A 24,805-nucleotide genomic window follows, 5' to 3' on the forward strand; every position below is an offset into this window, starting at 1 on the left:
ACGTTTTGAATACGCGATGCCCATGTATAGGAGGACCATTAATTTGTTTAGGATCAAAACCAAACGAGCCCCGCATGAGCTATATATATTAGCGGCCGAAAAGGCAGATTTAACAGTGGTTGCACACCGCTATATTTAGACTCGGCGCGTATTTTTACCAACTACAGACACGAAGAATTTAGATGGTAACGAAAGGGCTCGCATAAGGGTCAGTCTAAAACTGATTTGTTTGGTAATTTATATTGCTTTAGCTGTCTACAAGTTCGTATGTACATTAAAACTACGCTTAATTAGGCTCGCAATATAGTTCGGTATGTAAGTAGCTTCAAATTTTGATTTAAAAAAAGATCGAGATTTCCGCCCATTATAACACAAAATACACCCCTTGTTATCCTACGTTCTCAATTTTCTCTTTCTGAGGTTAGGAATTCAAATACATGCAGACACTGTAAAACGTACAGCCAATCAGATAATTTATAGAACATGATTACCATTTCTCTTTCAGAGTAGTGCACGAAAAGCTCTAATTATTAATCCACGATGACAGGCATAAAAACGGAGTTTCTTCCATGCGTCAAAATTTCATCGCCGGGCACAGAGGATATTCAGCACAATCTCATTATTCGGACAGTATAATTATAATGCGAATAATTATAACGGCGATATTATACGCACTCGTGGAAAATTCGTCCAGCAGCTCGGTAACGAAGCACCGATTTCACTGTAAATATTTATCTCGCCGTCGTTTACGCACCGTCGCTTGTTTTCTGGATATAATAATGACGTGCGCGAAAGTGAATTAAATTCATCTCTCTATACATATTCATCGCGGGGCCGTGATTAATTTAACGAAATTTATGCGCTCGTCGTTCATAATTACGCACTCGATTGATTTCAAGGATCGACGAGTAGTCAAGGCGATAAAAATATACTCATAGGGGAAGTGTGAAGAACCCTAAATTCGGTTCGCCGAGTTTAACGAGCGAACTTTTCCTTCCAGAGTATTCAGAGTGCCGTGTCCGCTTTCACCTCAAATTTTCACCGTGAACCTCCAGTTCTGGCTTCGACAGCTGATGTGTTCTCTTTAAATCAAGAGTACAAATTTAATTACCGAAAATTCTGCTCATCGCGCAAAGTCAAGCTGGACGAAGCCTATTCACCGGAGCTTCAAAAGCATAGTTTTGACGAACCACGGTATTAAAAAATTTCTCAAAAATACACCCCCGCGATATTCACTCGCTTAATCATTTCAAAAGAAGTTAACGGCGTTTTCAAAGCTGCCGGATGTGCTTGTCGCTCGAATGGCATTCGTATAAGAGCGAGTGCGCGCGGTGCGGCGCCGCCCGGTTTTTGCAATAAACAAACTTGCGGCACACGCAGCTCGCGAAAAAAGGAGAACCGACGTGTATACATTGCGCCCGAGAGCAAAGCTCGCGAGAATTAATTAAAACTCTGATTAATTTCGCGCGCTAGCTTCCGCCGGCCCGCTGCAGTACCGAGCCGCGCTTTTTAGCCCCGGGATTTCGCGCGCGCATATCTGTACGTCACGCATTAGTTACGCCGCGTGCGCTTGTAAAGTTCGCTCTGAATGGGCGGGGACTTTGGCCGCGTCGATTAAGGGGTAGCCTGCAGAGCCCGAGGTTATTAATCGGCGATTTTCAGCTCGACTCCACGCAAAAATGCATGGCTCGGGGATTTTCCGGTACAGCCGGGCCGCGCGGCGGCAGGAAGTTTATTAGAGCCGATGGACTCGCTCGTGCGGAAGGCATTGGCTGCGGCGCGTTCAATTTGAACCGTCGAGAGCTGGCTGTATGAATGGGGGAAAAATCGAGGTTAAATTTCCACGCGAGAAAATCGGCCATTATTTCGATCAAATTTAACGCGCTCGCGTTATCGTGTTTTGACTTCTTTCGAAGTTTGCGTTTGATAACCTAATGCTATATTACCTGTGCGTTGCACAAATTAAATTTCAATCTCGCGAGTATAACGGGGAAATTCGATTTTACTGTTGGCTTACAAATTAATTTTAGATGATAAAACTTTGTTACAACGGCCTCGTAAAATTTCGATGAAGTCTATTATTGCAGTATTTCCTTGGTTATATCGTTGGAAACGTTATCATGAATATTCACAATTTGCGCCGCGCTTGATTGAATAACATGCAATCGCTCGAGACTATCCTGCACGACAAACAAGCAAAGTCGCTAAACTCTCACCATCCTCTGGATCATTCCAGGCTGGGCGATTACGTACTCCCAACAAAACGACGAGTGGCGCGAGGCAATCGCGTTATTTTCGTTCGATCGCTTATGTGTAGGAGACAGCCTTGGTCTTTCCCATCGCTCCTTCAGGAGGACGAGGAGGCGTCCGATCGGCGACAGCCGTTTAGCGTCCAAGATCCTGACAGCAGTGTTCATCTAGCAGCAGCGATCCCCGTATCGATAATCGAAGCCTCTTAGCTGCTGCAGCCTCGAAGTTGGACGCGCGAAGTTCGCGCGACTCGAGTATCTTTCTCACTTGGGCCGGCCAGCGGAGTAACACAAGACGATGCCGCCGGCTGCTTTCCGCTGCCCCCTCCCATCGAGAGTTAATCCACGTCATGGTAGCAGCTCCTTGCAATCGGAGGTTGGTCGAGAGAGCAGGTCGAAGATTTACCGGTTCACAGCTATGGAAGAGAGCGGGAGAGAGAGATAGAAGGAGGAAATCGAATATTTCGCTGGCGAGTGCAATCAGTGTCAACCCGGCCTGATGCGCGAGCGAGCGAGAGGGAGGGAGAGAGAGAGAGAGAGAGAGAGAGAGAGAGAGAGAGAGAGAGAGAGACCCGGTAATTTAATTGAAGTACAAAGAGAGAGTGAGAGCGACGTATAATCGATTGCCTCACCTGATGCGGAGTAACGCCGCGCGCGGCTGCTGCGTTTAGCGGTAATTGACTATTGTGAGATTTATTAGAGGGGAATGCGGGAGACTGGGTTATTGGTAAATGCGACGACTGTGAATTAACGGGCTTAATGAGCTGGTTCTCTTTGATATTCGACCGTTCAAATGGATCGTTGTTATTGTTTTGCTACAGTCCATCGTTTACATGCAGGGCTGGGATTAATAAACTCTATACCGCGCTCGATTCGCTGTAATGCGCCCAATGTTGAATCACTCGACGGTGAACCGGCTATTCTCTGCTGTATCATCATAGTCAGTTACACGTTTCGTTCTTGTGAAACGTTGGAATGTACAGCTTTTTGCGTTTTCGCCTAAAAACAAAATTCACGATTCAAAAGCTCCGTCGATCCTCCCTAAAATCCCTTGCACCGTGTGTCCGAGCGCACAGTGCGCAAACAGTGGCATTTCCCTCTATCCATACATAACATCTGCATATACCATTCTCAAACGTCGTTTTTGACTACGAGCGTCGGCTTACGAAAAAGGAGCAGCAGCAGCACTGGCGCACAGCTCTCGCTCGCTCAAATCGCGGCAAATTGAAAGCCGCGACAGGTATCGAAAAAGCTTTCAGAGCGTGTTATTCAGCAGCGCATCGTATAAACGTGGGATCGATTTTTGTAGAACTTCGCTGCAGCCCCGCAAATGCATCGAGCATCGCCGCAAATGGATTTCGAAGGGCAGCGACTGTGTATGTGCAGAATCGCTCTTGCTTCCGATCGTGTGTACCACCTCGTGCCCGCGATGTCTCATTCGAGCATTGTACTCCGTCGCGACTCTGTCGTCGTTCGGCGACTTCGTGAGTGAACAACTGGACGACGGGTATTGTGTAGAGACAGTATAGTTGACGCTGAATCGTTGCCTAACAGTCCATGGATTCTTATGGATTTACATATGGCCCTTTTGCATGTTAAATGTGACTTTTAAAAATTACAGAAACATTAAATGTATCTTGTGACGAAGATCCAAGACATTTCTTCAGATATTCTCATTAAAACGAGGCTTTTTGTTCGAACGTTAAAAATATAACACTTTGATGCTATGCACTCGAATTCTTTTACTGAACGCTGCATGTATGCGTAAGAGTGAGAGGGACTTCCTCAAAAGCCAGTTAAATTAATCAAACAGCAGTACCTGTACACAAGATAAATTTACCCTCACTAATGACCGCGCTAACACGTATTACCAGTAATTTTAATTAAAAGCAATTAAGAGTTCGTCCTGGATTCGAACACGTCGTCGTGTACCAGCTACCGGTATCGGCAATTCATTTTCGCGCCCAAAACTATTTAAGCAATCAAGACCGATCGCCTATACCGCCGTAACCTAATCAATCAGTCATGAATAATTAAGCTTCGTATTTACTTTCCCCTGTTTTATTACGTCTGCAGCACATACTGGCAGGCGAGAACGACTTATTTCGCCGCTTCGGTCTCACGGCTGTTGGATTTCGCGATTTCCGCGACTCGCAGCTCGTCGCGTTTATCAATGCCAACGTGAATGGCGTTAGTTCAGTCGGTCAGCGTTATATGCAGCGACGTTATGGGCTCGAGATATTAGCCGCTGCTGCTGTTGCTGCAGGCGCAGTAAAAAAAATGTGCGCGCACGATTGCGCAAGCAAAGAGGAAATTGATGCTGATTAATGCGCCGGCTCTGATTAAATATTGTACGTGCTTTTTGTGCTTTCATTGTTATTGATAGAGTGTTATTTCAGAGCTGAGTGCGCTGGTGAAATTCAAAACTTTTGAACCTGTTTTACAATTGCAATTCGGTACTGAGAAAAATTTTATTTCCAATGCGACTTTCCTGGTATATGATATGATTAAGTTCAAAGGTTACTGACTGCTGTGATAAAATTATCAATGTAATGATCTCATAGTCATTATCATCTTTATCATACGATATTGTTGATGATTTACAGACACATGTCATGAAAAAATATATATGCGATGTCTAACGATGCGCGATCTACCGGAAAAAAAGTAAATCTGTAAAATAATACTAAACATTGATACTACAATATGAACTATAACATAATACGAATAAATAGAGAAATAATTATACTTAGGCTTTCTTAAGGATCTTGAGGATCTTCTTTATGATTTGTAAATGTATTTAAATTTATATATTTATTACAAATAATATCTTAAAACCAATTAAAACGAGTTTTATCCCTTTCATGTTTTACTGTCACACATTATAGTTATTATCGAATTCTTGTCCATTCAACAATTCGTAATGAGATGAAGGTTCTTCCGCAGCATTGATGCTTACAAAAGCTAGAACAAACCTGACTGCGAAAAAAGCAAAGAAGTATACTTTGGAACCATTTTGGAAAATGGATCATTTTGTTTCGCCGCAGATTCACAGTTGACCAATTCAGGCTATTCAATTTCTGTTGACAGTGCCATTGCATTTATGTGAGAAGGTATCTTTTTTGTTCGTCTTTAGTAAATTACAACTCGATCAGCCGATTTTAATCATCCGGAGTATCGATTTTGGTGATCCAGACGAAGACCAGAATCGAATATGGAGATTCATGAAATATCAGTTTTCTCGTTATGCTGACGAATATTTCCTTCTATTACAGGAAAGTACGCTTCTATTTGCTGAGATCTGCAGTTATTGTTCAGAATTTTTTACAAAGTGAGGTACACTCACGATTGTCTCGGATATTTTTGATTCTTATCGCAAAGTGATAACTAAGCAGGCTCTTTATCTACTTGAAATCTGCGCACTTCAAGAATAATTACGATTCACAATCTAATGAATGAATTTTTCAGACCCTGTTGATTCTTAGATATAGTGCCCTCTAAGTAAAGAAAAAATACATTGTTGTGTAGAATCAAAACATATTATATAAGGCATCGCTTAATTGCAAACAGAAGTCACAAATAATTTATTCGCAATCCTTTTCTCATTTCTATAATTACAAGCAACTCTGTAATACTCGAGGTACCTGCGCTAGCTGCCTTCTGCTACTGCTGCGCAAAGTAGCAATCTGCAAGTTTACCTAATCATCCCTTTTCTCCTTCCTAACCTCCTTAACCACTCCAGCGTTCCACATCGGCTCGCCGCATCGCGTATGCATAACAACCGCGGTGCGTAATTTCCATGCAGCGCTGCGGCAGCATAGGCAGCGCAGTATACACATGAGCGCCGTCTACAAGCCGGCTAATTAGTTCGCCTGCATTTCCGCGTATGGGACTCTGTGCGTATCTTATACATGCGCATAGCGACTCACAGGGAGGATTGTATGCGCGTTTCGAAAGTCGCGCGTGCCTACACGTGTTATTTGCGGCGTCATTATGCACAGGCGCTGATCCGAGCGCGCGAGGAGTGGCTAGTCGCGCGTTTTTTCGCCGCTAATGCGTCTGAGGACGCAGACGGAATAAACGGGTAAGTATCGCGGAGACAACGAAGTCGCGCGCGCATTGATTTTCTCCGTGCGCGAATTGAGGCTTGACTTCGATTCCGACGTACACTCCATGTTGTACTGCGTTGACTGAATGAAGTCGGTGGTACCAGTGGTGGATCGTAAAGCTTTCTTTGGAGGAAAATTGTCGGTTGCGTAACGCTCTCGAGGAGCGAGGAATAATTACCGTTGGGAATGCAATGCGCGCAGACTGGAATCATTGTTTTGGAAAGTAACAGTTTATGTTTTTTGTTTCGAGTGAAAATTGTACCAGCTAAAAAATTTAAGACTCAGAAGTCCCAAAGGCAGCTTTACTACCGGATGCGCGAGACTTCGGGCGGCATCTTCTGCTGCTTCTTCTTCTTTTTCTTCTTCATGTTCGGGAAGTGAGTTTTGCGCCTCGAACTTTTTATTCCCTCGGGATATTCCGAAGTAATGAGATTTTTAAAGCCCTTTTTTGCTCACTGTTACGCAGCCTGTTGTTCATTTCACTTCAGTGTTGTCTTTTACTTTGTAAAATTCATACAGAAAACGTACCAAGGCTCTTTTTATGATTAAAATACGATTTGTTAAATTGAACAATTCTAATTCGATTTTGTCAACGATACTTGAACAAATTATGGACTATTCAGCTTCGAGCAAACGAGGTAGACGTTATCCAAAGAAGTTGGATGAATGTAAGAGTACCTATAGAATTTTCAATTATATTCACTAAATGAAGGGTTCTCCGGTTTAAATCGGATTACTTTGTTAGTGAATTCGTTGAGAAGGAAGGTTACATCATTTCGCCTCCTTCTCGACCTTTCACAATTTCCGCTGCAGGGAATTTCGAAGACTTACGCACGAACGCAAGGCGCTAATTTCCAAGGACGTCTCGGACTCGTGCATCCTCCTGCGTCAGCAAACGATTTGCAACTCGAAGTGTGTGCGCGTTCTTGCTTTCTCCGGTTTCGTGATTGAGATCTCTTGTGGTAGCTGTTTTTAGAGCAGTAGTAAATATTCATGAACTTCTTCGTTCGCTCATTGTGATCACCGATTTTTATTAAAAAATCTTTCTGAATTTTTTCATCGTTGCTTATGAGCTAATAATATATAGTGTTCACTACTTCTCCGAAGTGTAATCTAACATCTAAGGTAGCTCCCTAATTAAGCATGAAACTTGATAAAGTGTACGCAGCCAACCTGCTACAAAACATAATTTAACGCCCTTCTGATTTCAGCTAAAATATCCTTGCCATAATTTTCCTCGTCATTTAAAATACAAAGCATAATCAAGCACGTGTAAATTTGGTGTCAAAATAGTCACTTAATTATAAAATTGTAAGAGTGTCGAGAGTGAAAATTAATTTCTCATAGCCCACATGGAACAAATACTTCAAAACAAAGCCATTCCATCACTTTTCATGTCAAGCACGAGCGAGCTGCATATAGAGCCTGCAGCCGTGCAAGTAACGAATCTGCGCGAACGGCGTCATTCCCGTGATTGGAAACAGGAGCAAGTAGCTCTTTCCCGGTGCGCTCTAGCGTCAATTACCAACCGGGTCGTAACGAGGAGGCTGTATAGCAACGACAGCAGAGCAGAGATCGCATCGGCAGCATCGGCCCTTTGTCCTTTCGGCCGTGCGCGAAGAGCCTATTTTATCTATCAGATATCCTTCGGCCATCCGTGTGCGCTCGCGGCAAAGGGTGAACGGGAGAGCAAAGCTGCAGGTCCAATTGAAGCCTCTGGCTCGCTCACTACGAATGATTAGCGCTCCATGGCGTTCTACCGCAGGGCGACGACGGGCGGAGGCATGAAGAGAGGATTCGATAATTAATTTGCATCAGTTGCAATGTTCATACTTTATTTCATTCAAAATCACATTTCAAGTTTTTATACTGCGCGGAGAAAAGGTTTGAAAAAACGGCCAACACTCGCGTGGAAGCCCGCTTGATTTATCTAAAAAGCCTCGCGATACACGTTTTTGCTCAGTCGTCGGCTCACTTTTATGTCCCGACTAAAAACGCCGAAAGATATAGAGTCTCGATCTTTTCCTTATTTCTTACACGGCTTTCACGCGTGAGATCATCATCCAGATGCATCTTTTGAAAAGCTGCGCGTTGAACACCGTTTCAATCTCGAAGAAAAAGCTGCCTGTGCGAAAACGCATTTCGTAATAAAGCGTATAAATAATCATGGAACGCCTGTCAGCTTTGTCCCGAGTTCTGAGTAGAAAACAGTATACGGTAAGGACGCGAAGTGTCCCTTTGCCTGCAGCCTTGGATAGATGAGGGAAAAATATGTTTTCCATTTCACGACTTCTAAAATCCTATCCGTCGCGCGCTTTGTCTGGCAAGTATGCCTCGCCTTTCCGGAAAACTCGCGAATAGGGAAGAGAGAGGGCTGCTTGCGCGAACCACAAGAGACCCCTCGAGAGAAGAGTCAAGACGTGGCTCCTACTCCTCGAACCTTTTTCGCGTGTTCTTATCCTTCGGTGAGCTTCCTATACACTAGCGCTTCTTCTTATAAACGAAGATCTTGTAAAATGGAGGAGAAAGACGCGATGCCGCGCTGCTTCGCTCCCCTCATCGTTTCCGCGGGCAAAAGGGCCCGAGAGAATCCAGGAGTTCTCTCTCTCTCTCTCTCTCTCTCTCTCTCTCTCTCTCTCTCTCTCTCTCTCTTTCTCTCGCGGGCAGCTCTTTCTTTTTGCTCCGCTTCTTTGTCTCGTTCAAGTTGTTGCTGCCGTTTTTTTTTCATTTTTTGTTTACGGGCTCAAGTGCCACCTGCAGCGGTGCGGCATAGTCGCATCCTGAAGGATGTTACCTCCTGAGAATAAAACTTCTCGGTACATAAATATACATTGGTTCTAGCGTCTGCTGCCGCTGCTACTGCTTCTTTCATATTCTCTCTGCTGTTCCGCTGTGCCCCCGGCTTCTTGTACAGGTATACGCGCGTATACTGTGATAGGTGAACTGTTTATACGAAATGTATGGAGTTGCAAATCTGCATGAAATTTTCAGAAAAAATGTGCATTAATCGTGTCTTCGGATTTGATATTTATGAGCACAGGGTGGGGGTGCATTGAAGCGTGACTGAAGCTTGTAAATCATTTCTTTTTTTATAAATCAAAGTAACATCCAGTTTTTCAAACTCTCATGCGAATGACATTGCTACGCCCACCACTCGAGACGCTACGCATGAATTCACTCTCGAGTTTCGCCTAAAATTTCCAAATCCTGCAAGTGTGGATAACTCTGACACTCCTGTATCTCTCGTAACTGGATCCTAATGCTTTGTCAAGGGTCGGGTTATGGCTTCTCGGTGCTTTTTTAATCATCCCATCATAAGCCTTGATCTACTTACATTCTAAGGTTTGCTGCTGAGAATCAATTGAGGCAGAATAAGGCAGATCAACTTTGTGGGTTGGCCGGCAAAAATTGAAAATGCTAATTGAGTTCGATCCGCCTAGCTACAAAAAGTTGAAGGCTTTAAATGACTACGTGTTACGGGTCACCGTTGGTTTCCTCTTTATGTTTTTATTCATATTTTTCAGCGGGAACCTCGAATTGATCGACTTTTCAAATTGCTGATGTATAAGACTTCTGTGTACAGCGTATACTTTTAAAGTCATGTACCAAAAGAAATTGCTTCGATTGTACTGATACTTTTTTGTCCGCCATTGAGATGATAAACAAGATTAGGCATTGAATGGAGTCTGTAATCAAGCATAAAATTGAAGTATAGATACCCGTGCTACGAAATTCAAAGCTTTTTTTAATGATATGACAGAGTTTTATATTGATTAATTACTGACTCTGCGATAAAAAAACAAAAAGAAAAATCAAAGGGTACTTTATAGTTAAATTGTTTAAATTTTAGCGATTTAAAAGAGTTATTACCGAGTATTTAATTACAAACGGAGAATTTAGTTAGCCCCATTACTTTGTCTATTAGCGGAAAACTTTAAAGACGCTATCGAAACTAATAAATCTAAAACTTTGAGCCATTAGGTTGATTAAAAGCTCGATTAAAGTTACTAACTAGGCCATTTACTAAAGGAAGTGCATTTACCGATCTTTCATCTCCATTTTGCGTGCCAAAATTTTATTTCCTTCTTGTAATGAAAATCAATCTTAGAAGTCCTCGTACATGCGGCTTGTTCATAACAATCAAATTGCGTTTCGGAAAAAAATTTTCACCTGTATTAGTTCTAAAGCAATGAATGACAGGCGTCTCGGCTGGGAAATCGTAGCAAAGACAAATTAAAAGTTCTTTGAACCGGTTTCTTTGAAAGCAATCAATTGATCTGAGAGAGAGGCATTATCGTAAGAAAAAGGCTCATACAAAAGGATGTCTATCTGGACGAATAATCCCACAAATCATTCACGCATCTAGAGGCTCTTACTTTCGCATGGCACAACATCGACCACAATACACACTATGTGCGCATGTGCCCAGGAGAAATCCCCTGCGTAACGATAGGTAAATTTCCATTGTGAAAACAGAGCTGGCTTGGAATTTTTTTCGGTCGCTTTGAAATTAGCGCTTTCAAAATGCCAACTATCTGACGCCTAATTAACGGGCATTATTTGCATTCAATATGCGAGTTTCCGTATGAATGATTTCCACGTGCGGTTCTATTCAACGACGTTGATGATTGTAAATATGCATAGGAAAATCCGATGGGTGCCTGTATAGCGATACTAGACGCGATTGCCGTTCATTCAACAACGATTTTGCTCGCGACCACAGACATTGTTAATATTATAATCGCGCAATAAAAATATTCAAATTTCCCGCGTCTACGATCCTTCAGCAGACAGGAAGGCCAGGATCGTAGCCCGTTCTCACGCGTTTGTACACAGCCGTATAACCGGGCTCGAGTCATTAGCCGTTCTCTTCCGCAGACGACGACGACGACGAGGACTTGGTCACGCGCGGAGACAACGCGCACGTGCGAGGCGCGCGCGCGTTCAGCGATCCTGGACCGGTGACGTCACGCGCCACTTACTTTCCCCGGCGTGCATGCGTCGCTCTTCGCTATATGCAGTAGGTAATAAACGAGGCAGTGTTGAGTATCGCGTTAAGTTCACTTGCTGGCGCGTTATATCACATCCAGCTAATATAAGCATCAGTGGAAAGGGCCGAGCACCGTCAGACGCGCCAGATCGTATACATTCGCATCGTCGATGGTCACGCTTCCGCAGCAGCGAAACTTCCAAAATCCGGCGCAAAAAAGGAAAGCACACATAGCCACGAACAAGAGCGCACAGTCATCATCCACTCAGCGACTGTATAATACATAAACACGTGCGCGTCTCGGCGGGCAGCAGCGCTGCGTCGTTACGCCGCGCCGCTGGCCGCCTACATAGCCGGTCGAGCGTGCATACGCCGCCTAGTTCCTGCAGACGCTTTCGCTTTCGACAGCAGCGCGACCCGAATGTGATCGCAAGCAGCGGTTATGTAAATGCGTCGCCCTGCTCGCCATACGCTATACTTTGATGCGGTAATGCAGCTGGCGACTAATTCCGGACTACGTCGTGCGCGATGAGCTGACGCGTGTTACGCGCGTTTTGATGAGCTCTGGATAGAAGGACCTCGTGATTACGTGATGGCTCGCACTGCTTGGATGTTTAATTTTACGGTCAGGTTGCTGCTGCTGCTGTAATTATATACCGCTATTCACAGCGCGATTATGTCCGTCGTTTGAATCTATTTCGAGATATTCCTGTCGTCGTTAGTTTCTGCAGGCGCGAAAACGAATCGATTAAATCGCTGGTGAATTGCTATGATAAGTTTTACGCGTTCGCGAGCGTAATTGATTTAAGTATCTCGTTATACATGGCTTTGGTGACATTCCACAAGCCGTACTTTACGAGCGAACTTAAACCTTCGCCGCAAAAAACTGTTCTCTGGTTGAACAAGCGGATTACGCAACGTTATTTGGACTGTCAAAAGGCCAGGAGCAAGCAAAGTGAGAAGCACTCGAGGGAAAAATGACCTTTCCCAACGAGTTCCCTGCACATACAGCAGCCGGCCGGCAGCAAATTGTACTCTAGTACACAGCTTAAAATCTCGTGAAATTGTCTTGAAACAGCGAGTTTTTACGCGCGTGTAGTCGGTTAACGCGATAAAAGTGCCCGCCGCGACTAATTTCACCCTCGAGCCGCGAGAGCGAGCGTATAACTCGACGCCCTCGGGGCGAATAATTCCGCGCGCGAAAACGGAGAGGAAATTATCTCTCGGCTGAATCGTCGGAAATTCGAGCCGATGAAAGCGACCTGCAGCATTGCGCGCGCGCGAGCGCCAGCGCGGAATGATTTACTGCGCCTTCTGCTTCAGCCGTCGCCGATTACCGCCTCTCTCGACAATGCTGAAATCTAATTTTTCAATAATTTACCGGCGGGAGACAATCGACCATTATCTCAAGCGATTTTCTTAATTGGCCTTCAATGTCTATCTCTCGTCGCGGAAGAATTTCAGAAAAAAATGTCAGCCGCGGTAAAATTAAACGAACACCTTTTTAAGACTACGTCGATTCTGCAAATTTATATGATTGTTCGCGCGCCGAAGGGAAAATATTCGCGACATGTCGCGCGACGCCCGTTATATTCGAGGGGAGACAGTCTCTCGGTGCCTGCAGGCATTCAGCGCAGCGTCGGTGCGTTTAGTAGAAAGTCTCTTTTGTCTTGGCAATAGTAAAAGTCGCTTAGAATAGGACAAGGTAAAAGGCTAATTCCCCCGCTCACGTGCTCTCTCGAGGGACACCCACATAATATAAACTACGGATTGCCCGAGCCACGCGCGCCTTCCTTGCTTGTACAGATTTTCCGGAACAGCCGTTAATCTATCACCTCGACGAATATCTATTGACCGTACTTTGAAGTGTTAACGAAAGACAAAAATCTTTCCGACGAACTCCGTTCATCAGCCAGTACAGCACGGGCAAAAATCTCGCATCGCCGACAACGGGTTTGGCATCGAGAGCTCACGGAGTGCAAGTCAAGCGCTTCCGGAACCGGTCTTCGCGCGCGCGTCTGCTATTTTTGATACTCACACGTACACACACGTACTCTCATTGCCACACGGCTGCTGCCTCTTCCCGTTAGCCTGACGTTGGCGCTTACTCGCTTGCGCGATTACTCAGCGTCACCTCCGAGATATGCGACTGCTGCTGCTTCGGAAATCGACGAAAAAATGTGCCGCTGCTGCGCGACTCTGTATAATACGTTCTTCTTGCCTCTCTCTCTCTCTCTCTCTCTCTCTCTCTCTCTCTCTCTCTCTCTCTCTCTCTCCCTCTCTCTCTCTCTCTCTCTCTCTCTCTCTCTCTCTCCCTCTCTCTCTCTCTCTCGCGCGCGCGCATTCTTTTATGAGCGAGCACAGGTTGTCTTTCTCTCCTGGCGAGTCGTTTCGAAACCTGTGTGCTGTATTATCTTCTCTGGGGGACCGTGTGTGCGGATGAAAAGAGAAGAGGCGTTTGAATACAAATTGTTTTTGATGAGGAGACGGATTCTTTATCCTTATTTTCTTTTTTTCGAGAACTGTCAAAATTTCTATCCGCGAAGAATCAAAAATTTTCTGAGATTCTGTATATAGAGAAGCATCGAACTTATGTGTACCACCCGCGACGACGATTGTCTATGCATAGCTGAGAAGAGTTATAATCATGCGACGACTCACTCGCGTGCGCAAGCCAGGGAATACATACCGCGCGGCCGAACTATTTTAAAGCCGTGGATTTTTAGAAATATAGGTCAACCTCGCTACACCAGCTGCTGTAGCTGACGCGGAATCCTACTTTTTTGATGCGCAAGTTTTAGGTTTTATTTTTTGACGCAAATCGCCAAGAGCTTCACGCAACTTTATGCATTGTCGAGAATTTTCTTGAAAATACGCAAACGTTCTCCCTCCTGAACGCATTGTGGACAGGTTTCGTTTTAGTTGAGTGAAGCGTTTTGCGAGAAGCCGTATAAGTAGCTGTATTCTTCTAGGAAATTTTCAAAGAAAGGTTTTTGAACACTCGCCTTTTATTCAATTTCACATATGGAAATGATTTATTACTGTACAGTTTTGCAAGCACAATTATGTTACAAAAAAACGACTTTTTTCGTGAAAGCGTTCAAAATAGCCTTTTGTAAGCTGTAATTTGAGCAGTCGTGAAAACAAAAACGTAGACAAGCGTTTAAACCGCTATTAGCCACAAAGTCATCATAAATAAATACAGAGAGTACGCACGTCAATAAATATATAAATTCACGTTACAAAAGTAAAATATATACAATATCAATGATCAAAGATGAATGATGACAAAAAGTGGAAATGTGGAGAAATTTTCGCATCGACGTCTTGAACGCATTCAGCGAGGGCACCCGTATAATACTAGGTAAAGCGTTCCAAAACCTCGCTCCACGAGCTCTGAAAGAGTGAAGGCATACGTCCGTGCGGGAACGAGACACGACCAGCTCTCTGTCCTCACCTCTGCTGGACGATCTGATCTTTTGACGAAGAGATCACAGAAATAGGAAGGCTCTCAATATGAAGCATTTTATCAAAAAGCAGTGAGGAGAAGTAGCCTACTCGCTGTTCGACAATGAGCCAACGCAATTTTTGCCAGTGAGGGAAAATGTAAGCCGCAAGTTTACTATTCAGTTGCGAGAATAATTACGTATATTTAACATTTTCGTTAATTTTTTAAATAATTTCGAAGGATTGAATTTTGTCAAAATCCTATTGCTTGTAAATCTCATGAAAATTATTTCCAAAAATAACCGCGATAATATATGTAAAACCATTTCTCAGAGTTGGTTCGCATTTATTTCCAAAAAAGCGAGTACAGGTATCAAGGAAATAAATATCAGAATTAATAGCGCATTAAACATCACATCATTGAACAGCATTAGCAATGAAATCAGTCCATAACGTAAATTTCATAAACGTACCGCCTCGCAATAATATTTCTCTTATCAGTCCATAAAATACCAATCAATGTGTTTTTTTTTCGCTTCTCACAACACGTCACGATTACACGGCATCAAAAGAAAGAAAAAAACCAATGAAAGCGCAGCTGATTCGCTCGACAATGCATTAACGGCTGATATCTCTCGTCTCAAACGTTGGAGATAATTCACTCGCTCCTCAAACAAGCATATAAACACAACGGCAGTATGGAACGAAGCGCGAGTCAACTGCCCACGCGAACTTTTTGTCCCTCGTCGTCCCGTCGTCGATCGCATTATCGGCCGTAAACATGCAATCAAAGCAACAGCCGTTCGCTCGCTTCGTGATAAATATAAATCGCGCAAGCGCCGCGTGTATATGAGAATCCAGCCGATGAGCAATTCATCCGCATAATAACGCAATTAACTCTCCATTCGTCTTGCGCGCTTTAGTGCGAGTCGTTTTGTCCGAGGAAAGTTGCGGGAGAGCCGGGCCGACTCTTTTTATTTACGCACACCGGAAACGCGCTCTCTGTACAGGTTTATGCGACGCGCTGACAGTCGCGCGCGCATACGCGTATAACGCTTTATCGGCTGAATTAGTATAGGTTTACTGGCCTCTATGTGCAGTGTGTCTTGCGCGTTTTTTCTCGTTATTTATCTCATCCGCTGTCGTCCGTCCGCGCGCGCTTCCTGCGCAGGCTTTATAATTGTTTCTTGCGTACTTGCAGCTCGTACGGTAAATTTTCATTCTTGCGTGTACGTCTTTTGTTATTAAAAAACGATCGCTATGTTGTGTCACAGTACGCAGGATAAAACTATATAGGTATGACTGTGTTATTTTTCTAATGAAAATCCAGCGAGCTTACGCCGAACCACAAAGGGTAGCTCGACAGAGAACAAGCAATTTTGAAAATTTCATCGACAACGATGCCCAAAATTTCAAGTCGACTATAAACGTTCTCCGCTGCAATTTCGGCCTCCCTCACATCATGTACGCTCAAGGTATAGACGGGCGGGCGAACGCGCACGTAGCGTTTACGCGAAACGCGCGTTTTCCCCCGTCTAATGGCTGGAGCAGTATAGTAATTTCGGGCCTCTCTCTTGTGTGTTTCAGCTCGACGACACGGCGCTCCAGCTCTATAAGGACGGCGATTACGGGGCTTACCTGGACCTCGAGGCATCCATCAGCGAGCAGCAGGAGGAATTCGAGGGTTTCCAGACCAAGTGAGTTCGCCGAAAATTTATCTTGCTCTCCTCTCCCTCTCTCTCTCTCTCTTTCTTTCTCTCTCTCTCTCTCTCTCTCTCTCTCTATCTATATACATTCCCAAGCTCTCTTTATGCTATACGCTATACACACAAGCGCGTGCGTATATAACCCAAGTGCCGTGGCCGACTCGATTTATTTCGACCTGTCTCGGGCTCTGATTAGTTGCGTTATTTATGGTCTTATTACTTCAGTTATCACTTCGCGCTCTTGCCCTATCTGGCTTTCGAGAATTATCGAACGCGCTTGCGTGCGACTCCGTTATTAATCGATCTTGATTCTTTCGGCTTTTCTTACTCTTTTTTTTTCTTTCATTGCCGCTCGGTGTTTGCACTGCGCGTAATTTATTAAACCTGATATAATTTCTTTGATGCGATTAATTAATTACCCCGTGATGCATGCGGTTATTAAAAAAATGATGTTATTAATGACGTGATCGGATTTTAATTATTTGTTCGACATAGAGGTAATCGAATGCGATACCCTGACATTGCTTTCGACAAATATACCGATGTATTAATAATTAATTTAATCATGTTGTACCACTCGATCCCGTTATTTCTGCCTTCAGACACTAAATCCCCGTCGTGCCAAATGTACAGTCCAACGTTCGTCGTGCAAAGTAGTTCTCGAAAACGCTGGTTGTACATGCGTGTATGATTATAAAATGAGAACCCCCCAAAAAGGTACAGTTAGCAATTAAATCGTACCGCGGCGTAAATGACGTAGTCGTAAGTTACAAGCGACCCAATAGAAAACAGTTCAATACGCACATATCCTACTATATTCGTCCAAGTTAGTATACCACTGAACGCTGAGCGGTGCCCATATGGGAAAAAAATGTTCGTTACTACCTTGCTTTCCGGGACTGAATTAAATCTCTCATTAAAATCGGCTCTGCTGCTGCGGCTTTCCCGCAGTGCTTTGTGGTTTTCAACTCTCCATCAACTCCGCTTTGCGAAACTCAGTTTTTTACATGCGTGTAAAAGCTTGTACTGCTGCCAGAGAACAATTACGATGATGATAGACACATGGCGAAAACGTCGTTAAGTATTTTGGGCTGTTGTCATATTTAGTAACGTGTATTAGTCTAGCATGACGGAAGCAATGTCAATAGCGTCGAATATCTATAGCCACTGGATTTTTTCTCTGAAAATAAGCTCTCACTTTTCCCAGCGTATAGGAGAATGGATATTTTTGGGCGGGCTGCGAATTTCTACGAACCGCAAAATAACGCGGTGCGGTACACGATCAAAGCTTGGTCGTTAGCTTATATTTACTGGCTATAGGCCGTAATGCGAATCGATCGCAAATTTTGTGATTGATACCCAAATTTTTTTTAAGTGCAACTTGATACAAAGTGACTGACTACTTTTTTGGTTATAAATCAAACTGTTTTTGCATTTGGTCACAAATTCCTCAGGAAATATTTTCGTCCAATGCGAATACTGATGTCAAACAATTAATTACATTACCCATTCAGAGAGTATTGTGTGCATTTATTTTTCCATGAATCTTTTAACCAACAGATTTTATTTGAGTGTCATTTTCTTTTAAAAATAACGTTCCTGGAAGTTTTAGAACTTCTCCTCAATTGCCCATTTATTAAAATAAAACACGTTTCTCGCATTCTCTCCATTCTTCCATCAGTGTCACTCACACGGAGTAATAGAAAAATACTTAGAGCTTTAAGGATATCTCTGTTAATTATATGCGAATTGTAAGGTGTAGGTGATTCGTAAAGTGCAAGAAAAACTTTCTTTCAATCGATTTCCAAAGAACAAACCGTCGCTCGTTACCTCGTTCGAAGTAAAAACCAATCTGTTATATGTACAATTAGTGAAACCCGCGATTACAAGTTGCGGCAAGCCTCCCAAAAACCTCTCTCCGATTTATCCTCGTCAGGCCGTTTCGCGAGAGGACTAAAGCACAGCGCGCTTTTTTCACCTCGAACGGAGCGCCGACAGCAGTATACGTACCCAGCTATAGCACAACGGCCTCTCTAGTATAATACAGCTTAATCCGATTCGCGTCACGAATTTCCGTGGCTCCTCCTCAGCGGCGGCGGCGGCGGCGGTTGCTCTCTGTAATTTCTTTTGCGGCCTAATGCCGAAACGATGATAATGAACCGCCGCTGCTTCTCCTGATGCAACACGCCGGCGTTGTTTTCACTTCTCGGTGTACTACATCAGCTGCAGAGCGGCAGAGTAACTGGCTAGGCGAAACAAAGAGGAAAAAAACGAGTCGAAGAAGCGCCGTGCGCGCGGATAAAGGAAAGGAAGAGCGCGATGCTTATCTCGCCGCGTGCATGTGGCGAGATTTTCGCTTTTGCGACTTTCGGTCTTGTCGAATTTAATCGCCGATACATCAGGTGCAGGTGGGGAGCGAGGACTTTTCAATTAAAAAGGGGCAAGCGGCCTGTAATTGACGAGCCTGCGGCGGCCAGGGCCAAAGATGTCGCGCAGATCGGCCGCTTGTTAAGTCAGCTGGAGGGGGGATAGATAGCGATCTTTGTTTACTATCGAGGAGGTAAAAGTTTACGATAATTAGGCTTTATAGAGCCGTCGCGTCCAGGTTGTCGCGGGCATTGTGAACAGCGCGCCGAAGAAAGTGTGGATTGAGGGAAATCGAATAGGTGCATTGTAACGTATACCAGAGGGTAGGGCAGATGTTTACGCAGCGCGCGCGGTGGCGACACGAGCTATATATTTATTTCCCTATTGGCAAACGGATCAATTTTAGTTTCACAGAATTCCGATCAATATATACTCTTGTGCAGCACTCCGGTTCACAAGGCACCAGCTCTCACTCGAAATTGTAGCACACCCACGCCGCGCGACTGCGCAGCTTTTCTAAACAATTCGAAACGTCGACTTTGTCGGATAATTGAAAACTTTCTCCTCCACCTGTCTTGTTTTCGTAAAGTACAATGCGGCGCGACGACTTCCTCAAAAACTACCGATCAAACATTTTCCTCGAGAGTCTCTCTCGCCGCAAACTATACGAGCTCCTTCGAGCGTGCAATACACACACACTCACATCGGCTGCGCGGGCGAGATATCCCAAGACGCTCTCGCCCGTCCATCTAAGCTCGTATCTGTATCGGCGATCTACGCCATAAACGTTGATAATTCAGCGGGATATAACCGGCATCTCAGGCAGGCTCTCAGGGGTTCAACAGCCAAGTACAATGAGACGCGGCAGGCCTCCGACGTTTGCCATGAGTAATCAGCTTCCTAGCTCTGTACGTAAACACTACACACACACACACCCACACACACACACACGTGCACGCTCAGTTACTTGGATCATTTCGAGAGATCGGCGATATTACGCATGTGAATTTGCACGCGTTCTGCCCCGTCGAATGATACACCGTCCGGATGTCAGGCGCTGCCGCCGCGCGATTTGTTTTCACGTTAGCTCTCTGGATTGCGTTTCTAGTGTAATTCGTAGGCAATTAAGTGCGAGAGCGCGTTTCTTTTGTTTTACGCGGAGCCCGAGGTTCGCAACGCGAGTTTCCTCTTTGTTCCGGTTTTACGCCGCGATGCGATTCATATCTGCAAATTGAATACCTTATAATAACCGTGTTTGTTATATAAAGACCTGTCTCCTAGAGGAATATCTGATTTATCACGGAAGCTGTCAATCCTCTAAGCGCCGTTTTGAGTAGATTCATTGAAATCCAGTAGACAAATTCTTCGATTTATTCATTGAATTTAATAGCGCATTTCGAAAAGCAGCGCATGTACCTATTGTTGAATAAAGTGGCGCTACGCCATCAAGTGTATCCCCATCGCGACTTTCCATCGCAACGTGTAGAAAACTATCTGCGGGGGGGACGTCGATGGCGGGGGTAATCGAAGGTAATGGGACGCCTCGCGAGCCGCGAGCAAGCGCACGACTCTTCATTATGCAATTTGTTAATTTTTTTTTTCGCTTCTCCATAGCTCGCTCGTAAATAAGCCGTGCTCCCTCGCGCGCGCGCGGACGTCAAACTTTCCTGAAGATTGGCTTGCTTTACTCGAATTTTTTCGAGATTTCTCGGTGTTTGGTGTTTTTATGAACGAGGGCTTTGATGATGTTAATTTCCGTTTAGACGGCAATTTATGGCCGCGCGGTGCAGCTCATGGGAAATTGCATATTTTGCCTGAAACAGTTTAATTGCGATAGTTCAATTAGTCGTCAAATTTATGGGACACTTAAAGTTCTTTGAGACTTTTCATTCGTTTGAGTTTATTATGCAGTGTATAAGATTTTTGACAATGAAGTGTAGACTTTACGAAAACACCTTTAAAAAACGGGCATATTTTTGAAATGCAAGAAGTGATCAGAATGTTTTTATTTTTGGAGTAGCGTTTTTTATCTTTCAGGAATTAAATATCAGAGCTTTAGACTCCCTTCGCACGCAGTTGTAGCATGAGCGGTCGAACTATCCAGTCAAATAAGGCAGTTTTAGCATTGATAGCACACCACTATATCCAGGCTCAACGTACATATTGTTGAGGGAAATGAAAAAGTGCCTATGCGCCACCTATATTTCCCTGCCGCAAACACGGAGAGTCTAAGCAGTGACAGAAGAGCTCACTAAAGGGTGAGTCTAAAACTGCCTTGTTTTGTATGATCGCACACAGTATTTTTAAAATAAAAATGTTCAATAGATAAAGAGGATGCTTAATATGCGATTTTTGCCAACCGGCAAATATCTATGTAAATGTGCCATCAATAGTCAATACAGCAACAGCGAGTCAAAACAAAATAATCCTGGATCCGCCGGCGAAAAAGTTCATCTACCTCGCTCCAAACCTTATCCGATCCTTCCTCCTCGCAGTCGCGCAGAGCCATCTCCACCTCCGCACGTACAGATCGCAAAATCTCTCTCGCTCGCGCGCAGTGGGCTCCTTCTAACAAGGCTCGCGGATCGGATCGCGCGATAGGCCTCCTCTCCGCCTCCCTCCGCAACTCCGGGATCGGGCGCGCGTGCACGTCTCGGGAAATCGATCGGGACGCGCGCGCGCGCGCGAGATCGACGCTATTTCTCTCGCTGAGTGGCAGCTCGCGAAATGACACCATCTCCATTAAGTTCTGCTGCACCGGGCGTTCGCCTTCGCGTTCTCCATCTCTGCTCGAATATATATGGGAGTCTTTGTGTGCGCGGTTCGATTAGAGGCCGGATAGATGGAGATGCGTAACTCGAGCTCTGCGCTGCCGCTGCTTTTCAGCCGTTCCTTTTCTGATAAGGCAAGCATGATTTGTAAATATGTGCTGCTTTGTTTCGCGCTGCACTTTCTCGTCCGTCTCTACTTTGTATTTCAGGTTGTATTGGACTCTCTCTCTCTCTCTCTCTCTCTCTCTCTCTCTCTCTCTCTCTCTCTCTCTCTCTCTCTGCAATTTCGCGCTTTTTTCGAATTCCCGCTGGAGCCTAGGCTGTACCCTGTATGCTTTCTTTGTTACGTGACCGATGCCGTACGGACTTTTTTCGCGCCTATATTCAACGGAACGTACTACGAGCTCTCTCATTTCGACTTGCGCAATTTAACTTTATTCATATAGGTTGGCCTGCTAAAGGAAGCGGAAAATGGAGGCGAGAGACAAATTGCGTGATTGGCCGTGTCTTTTAAGGATTCGCCTCCTTTGTGCCGCGACAAATCTGCACTAAACGCCAGTATAATTTGTGCGCAGGCTGCAGCAGACTCTCCGCGTGGGCGAAACGCTGTGCACCGTGAGATTTGTCGGGTCACGTGTTGTTGTTGTGCCCGCGCGAGAAGCGTTTTGTACTGCACCGATTGCCATTGTGGAATGGCTGTACTTTGTTCTGGCTCGAAGTAAAATTAAAGAGATTAATTGCTGGATAATTTTAGCAGACGTACTTTCGCATGGCTTTATTACTCCGAGTGTCACAACACTTTAGAAGACAAATTGGTGATAGCTATATTAGCGTTGCGGGTAGTGCTCTATGTCGATGCCATTTTTGGTCGCACATCAGAAAAATATCTCCTAATTCACAAAGGCATGAACGGTCGAATTGAAAATTGGCTCGCTCGTATTCTCGTCTGTGTATAGCGCTATAAACTGCTCTCGATAAGAGGTATATGCACACAAAAGATCGAGTGCAGCCCTACTGTGGGCACAAAGCAGAGTCTCATCTTTTCATCTGCTTCACAAGGAAATGATTGCGCGCGCGGCGTATATTTTTTGCTCTGCCTTATGAATCGAAGTGGTAGTACCGTTTTGCGTTTCGATGAGGTTATGGATTTTTGTAGACGGCTCAAGATTGAATATCGATGCCGATCAGGCTACCGAGCGAAATTGATTTCAGGGTTAACTTGCGAACCAATATTTTTTTGCGAGCGTTATTAATGGTGCCTTGCGGCCCGCTAAATTAACACCGTTGCTCTGCGTTCTTTGTGACTATATTTTCTCGACATTTGGATGGAAATCACGATCAAGCTTCATTTTTGCGGTGTATAACGATCGAATTTACGCGAAAAGTAAACAAAGGCCATTAGTATTCCCTCAATTTCCTCGATTACCATACGCGCGGAGAGAAACCGTGGAAGATTGAATCAAACGAAGATTCATTCCTTGCACTTACGCTCTGGAATACGAGGTCCAGGAATGAAGAAATGAAAATTGATCGAGCCGTAGCTGCTGTTAACCGCGATCAAAACACATTTTACACCGTAGTTACGCCGGCCAGAGGGAAAAAACTTTCTCGGACTACTTAACTCAATCCGCGATCCGAATCATTCTCCCTCGGCTCAATCTGCGCCCGCATCTCAAATTAGCGGATTACGTGCGCGCAGCGCGGAGACGGCCATAAAATTTGAAATTTCAATTCGAGAGTGAGAGAGATCGATATTCTCGGTCTCGGCTTCTCACAGAGAGCTGACGAGGTAGCAGAGGCCAACTGAATCTCTTTCTTTCTTGTTTCTTCATGCCGGATCAACATCACACGCTCGATTGCAGGAACATTAACATCCCCGGATTGTAACAGCTGCCTCTCGATAATGGATACTCCCGGTAGCCGATGTTATACTTGCTTCTACTCTGTCGACTTGGCGCGGCGAGTATAGCGAACTATCAGTGGCAGCTGTTACTCTCGGTTCTCTCCTCTTCATCTCCTCCGTAATATCCGCGCGAAAAGTGCGGCCTGGCAGTTAGTGGCGCGCGCGAGCGTTCTCCTTCGCTTACTTTCGCATTAATTCTTCCGGGAACGCGGTGGCGCTATTCTTCAACGTCCTCATCGTCATTCTTCATCCCCTGGCTCTTCATTGATTTCTTCGCAGCTCATTTTTTCGGCGTTACGGGGGCACTTGTCGCGCAGCAGCAGTAGCAGGCGAGCGGGCGTGAGAAAATTAATGGATCGAGCCGGTATTCGAAAGCTCGAGATAGACAAAGGCGATTCGAAGAAAAATTAAATTTTATCACTGCAGGAAACAGCGAGCCGTAAAGGCTCGCGCGCATAGTTTTACGACGCTCAGCGATAAGTCCGACCAAATACATCGCAGCCGTTTGTCCGTTTCTCCGACACTTCCGTCCTCCCAAATTCGTGCTGGCGCGCGCGCTCAGAATCTTCTCGGGAGAGAAACGTCGGCTGCAGCCGTTCGCGTGCCAGGGAAATACTTCCGCGAGACGCTCCTGATTAGGCTCGCGCGCGAAAGTGCGGAACAGACAATATAACGCGCGGCTGCTTTTCCGAGACGCGCGTCGCGCAGCTGCTACCGCGCGCGAGCCTCGACGCAAAAGAGAAAAGGTGAAGCTTCGGAAGCCGGAGAAAAAAGCGCGGAGGATCGCGAGTTTCTACCGCTGCTATGATGCGATTTTCGCGCCAAAAGACTCCGCGAAACGAGCGGCTCTGTGCATTAATAAAAGATATGAAAGCATACCCAAATGGAATTTTTGGTTCGGTTAAGCAGCGAAAGTGAAAAGATGACGGCACTGATAAGCCCGCCGCTCTGATGCTTGGGCGAGATATGCGTAGGGGCCATGAAACATTTCGTACGTATACAAACTCTCATGAATGTGTAAATTTCGTTTATTAATTCATATCATCTTTTTTAATTCGGGACGAGCGATGTTTATCTTTTGGATTAAATTATTATTTATGCTCTCACGCACACGTTGAGCATTTCAAGATTTTTTTTTTTACATGGCATTTGGAACTCGAAAGTTCATCGCCTCATCTACGCAAGCCTTCCACGCTGCCCTATCTTGTGTCAACCCCACCCAAGATGCACCTCTCCGATCGACACCCACCCGTCCTATTTCTA

The 24,805-nt window shown here is 44.8% G+C and overlaps 1 protein-coding gene across 5 annotated transcripts in view; it reads left to right on the forward strand.

Moving 5' to 3' along the window:
• LOC100115129 overlaps nucleotides 1-24,805 on the forward strand; it is a 213,927-nt gene that overhangs the window by 83,625 nt on the left and 105,497 nt on the right. For all 5 annotated transcript variants that reach the window (XM_031923721.1, XM_031923723.1, XM_031923719.1 and 2 more), the window contains one exon: nucleotides 16,383-16,492. In XM_031923721.1, coding sequence (XP_031779581.1) covers nucleotides 16,383-16,492 — 110 coding nt within the window. The remainder of the gene's footprint in view (nucleotides 1-16,382; nucleotides 16,493-24,805) is intronic.

This window comes from Nasonia vitripennis, chromosome 2 (genome assembly GCF_009193385.2).
Source record: "Nasonia vitripennis strain AsymCx chromosome 2, Nvit_psr_1.1, whole genome shotgun sequence".
NCBI classification, from domain to species: domain Eukaryota; kingdom Metazoa; phylum Arthropoda; class Insecta; order Hymenoptera; family Pteromalidae; genus Nasonia; species Nasonia vitripennis.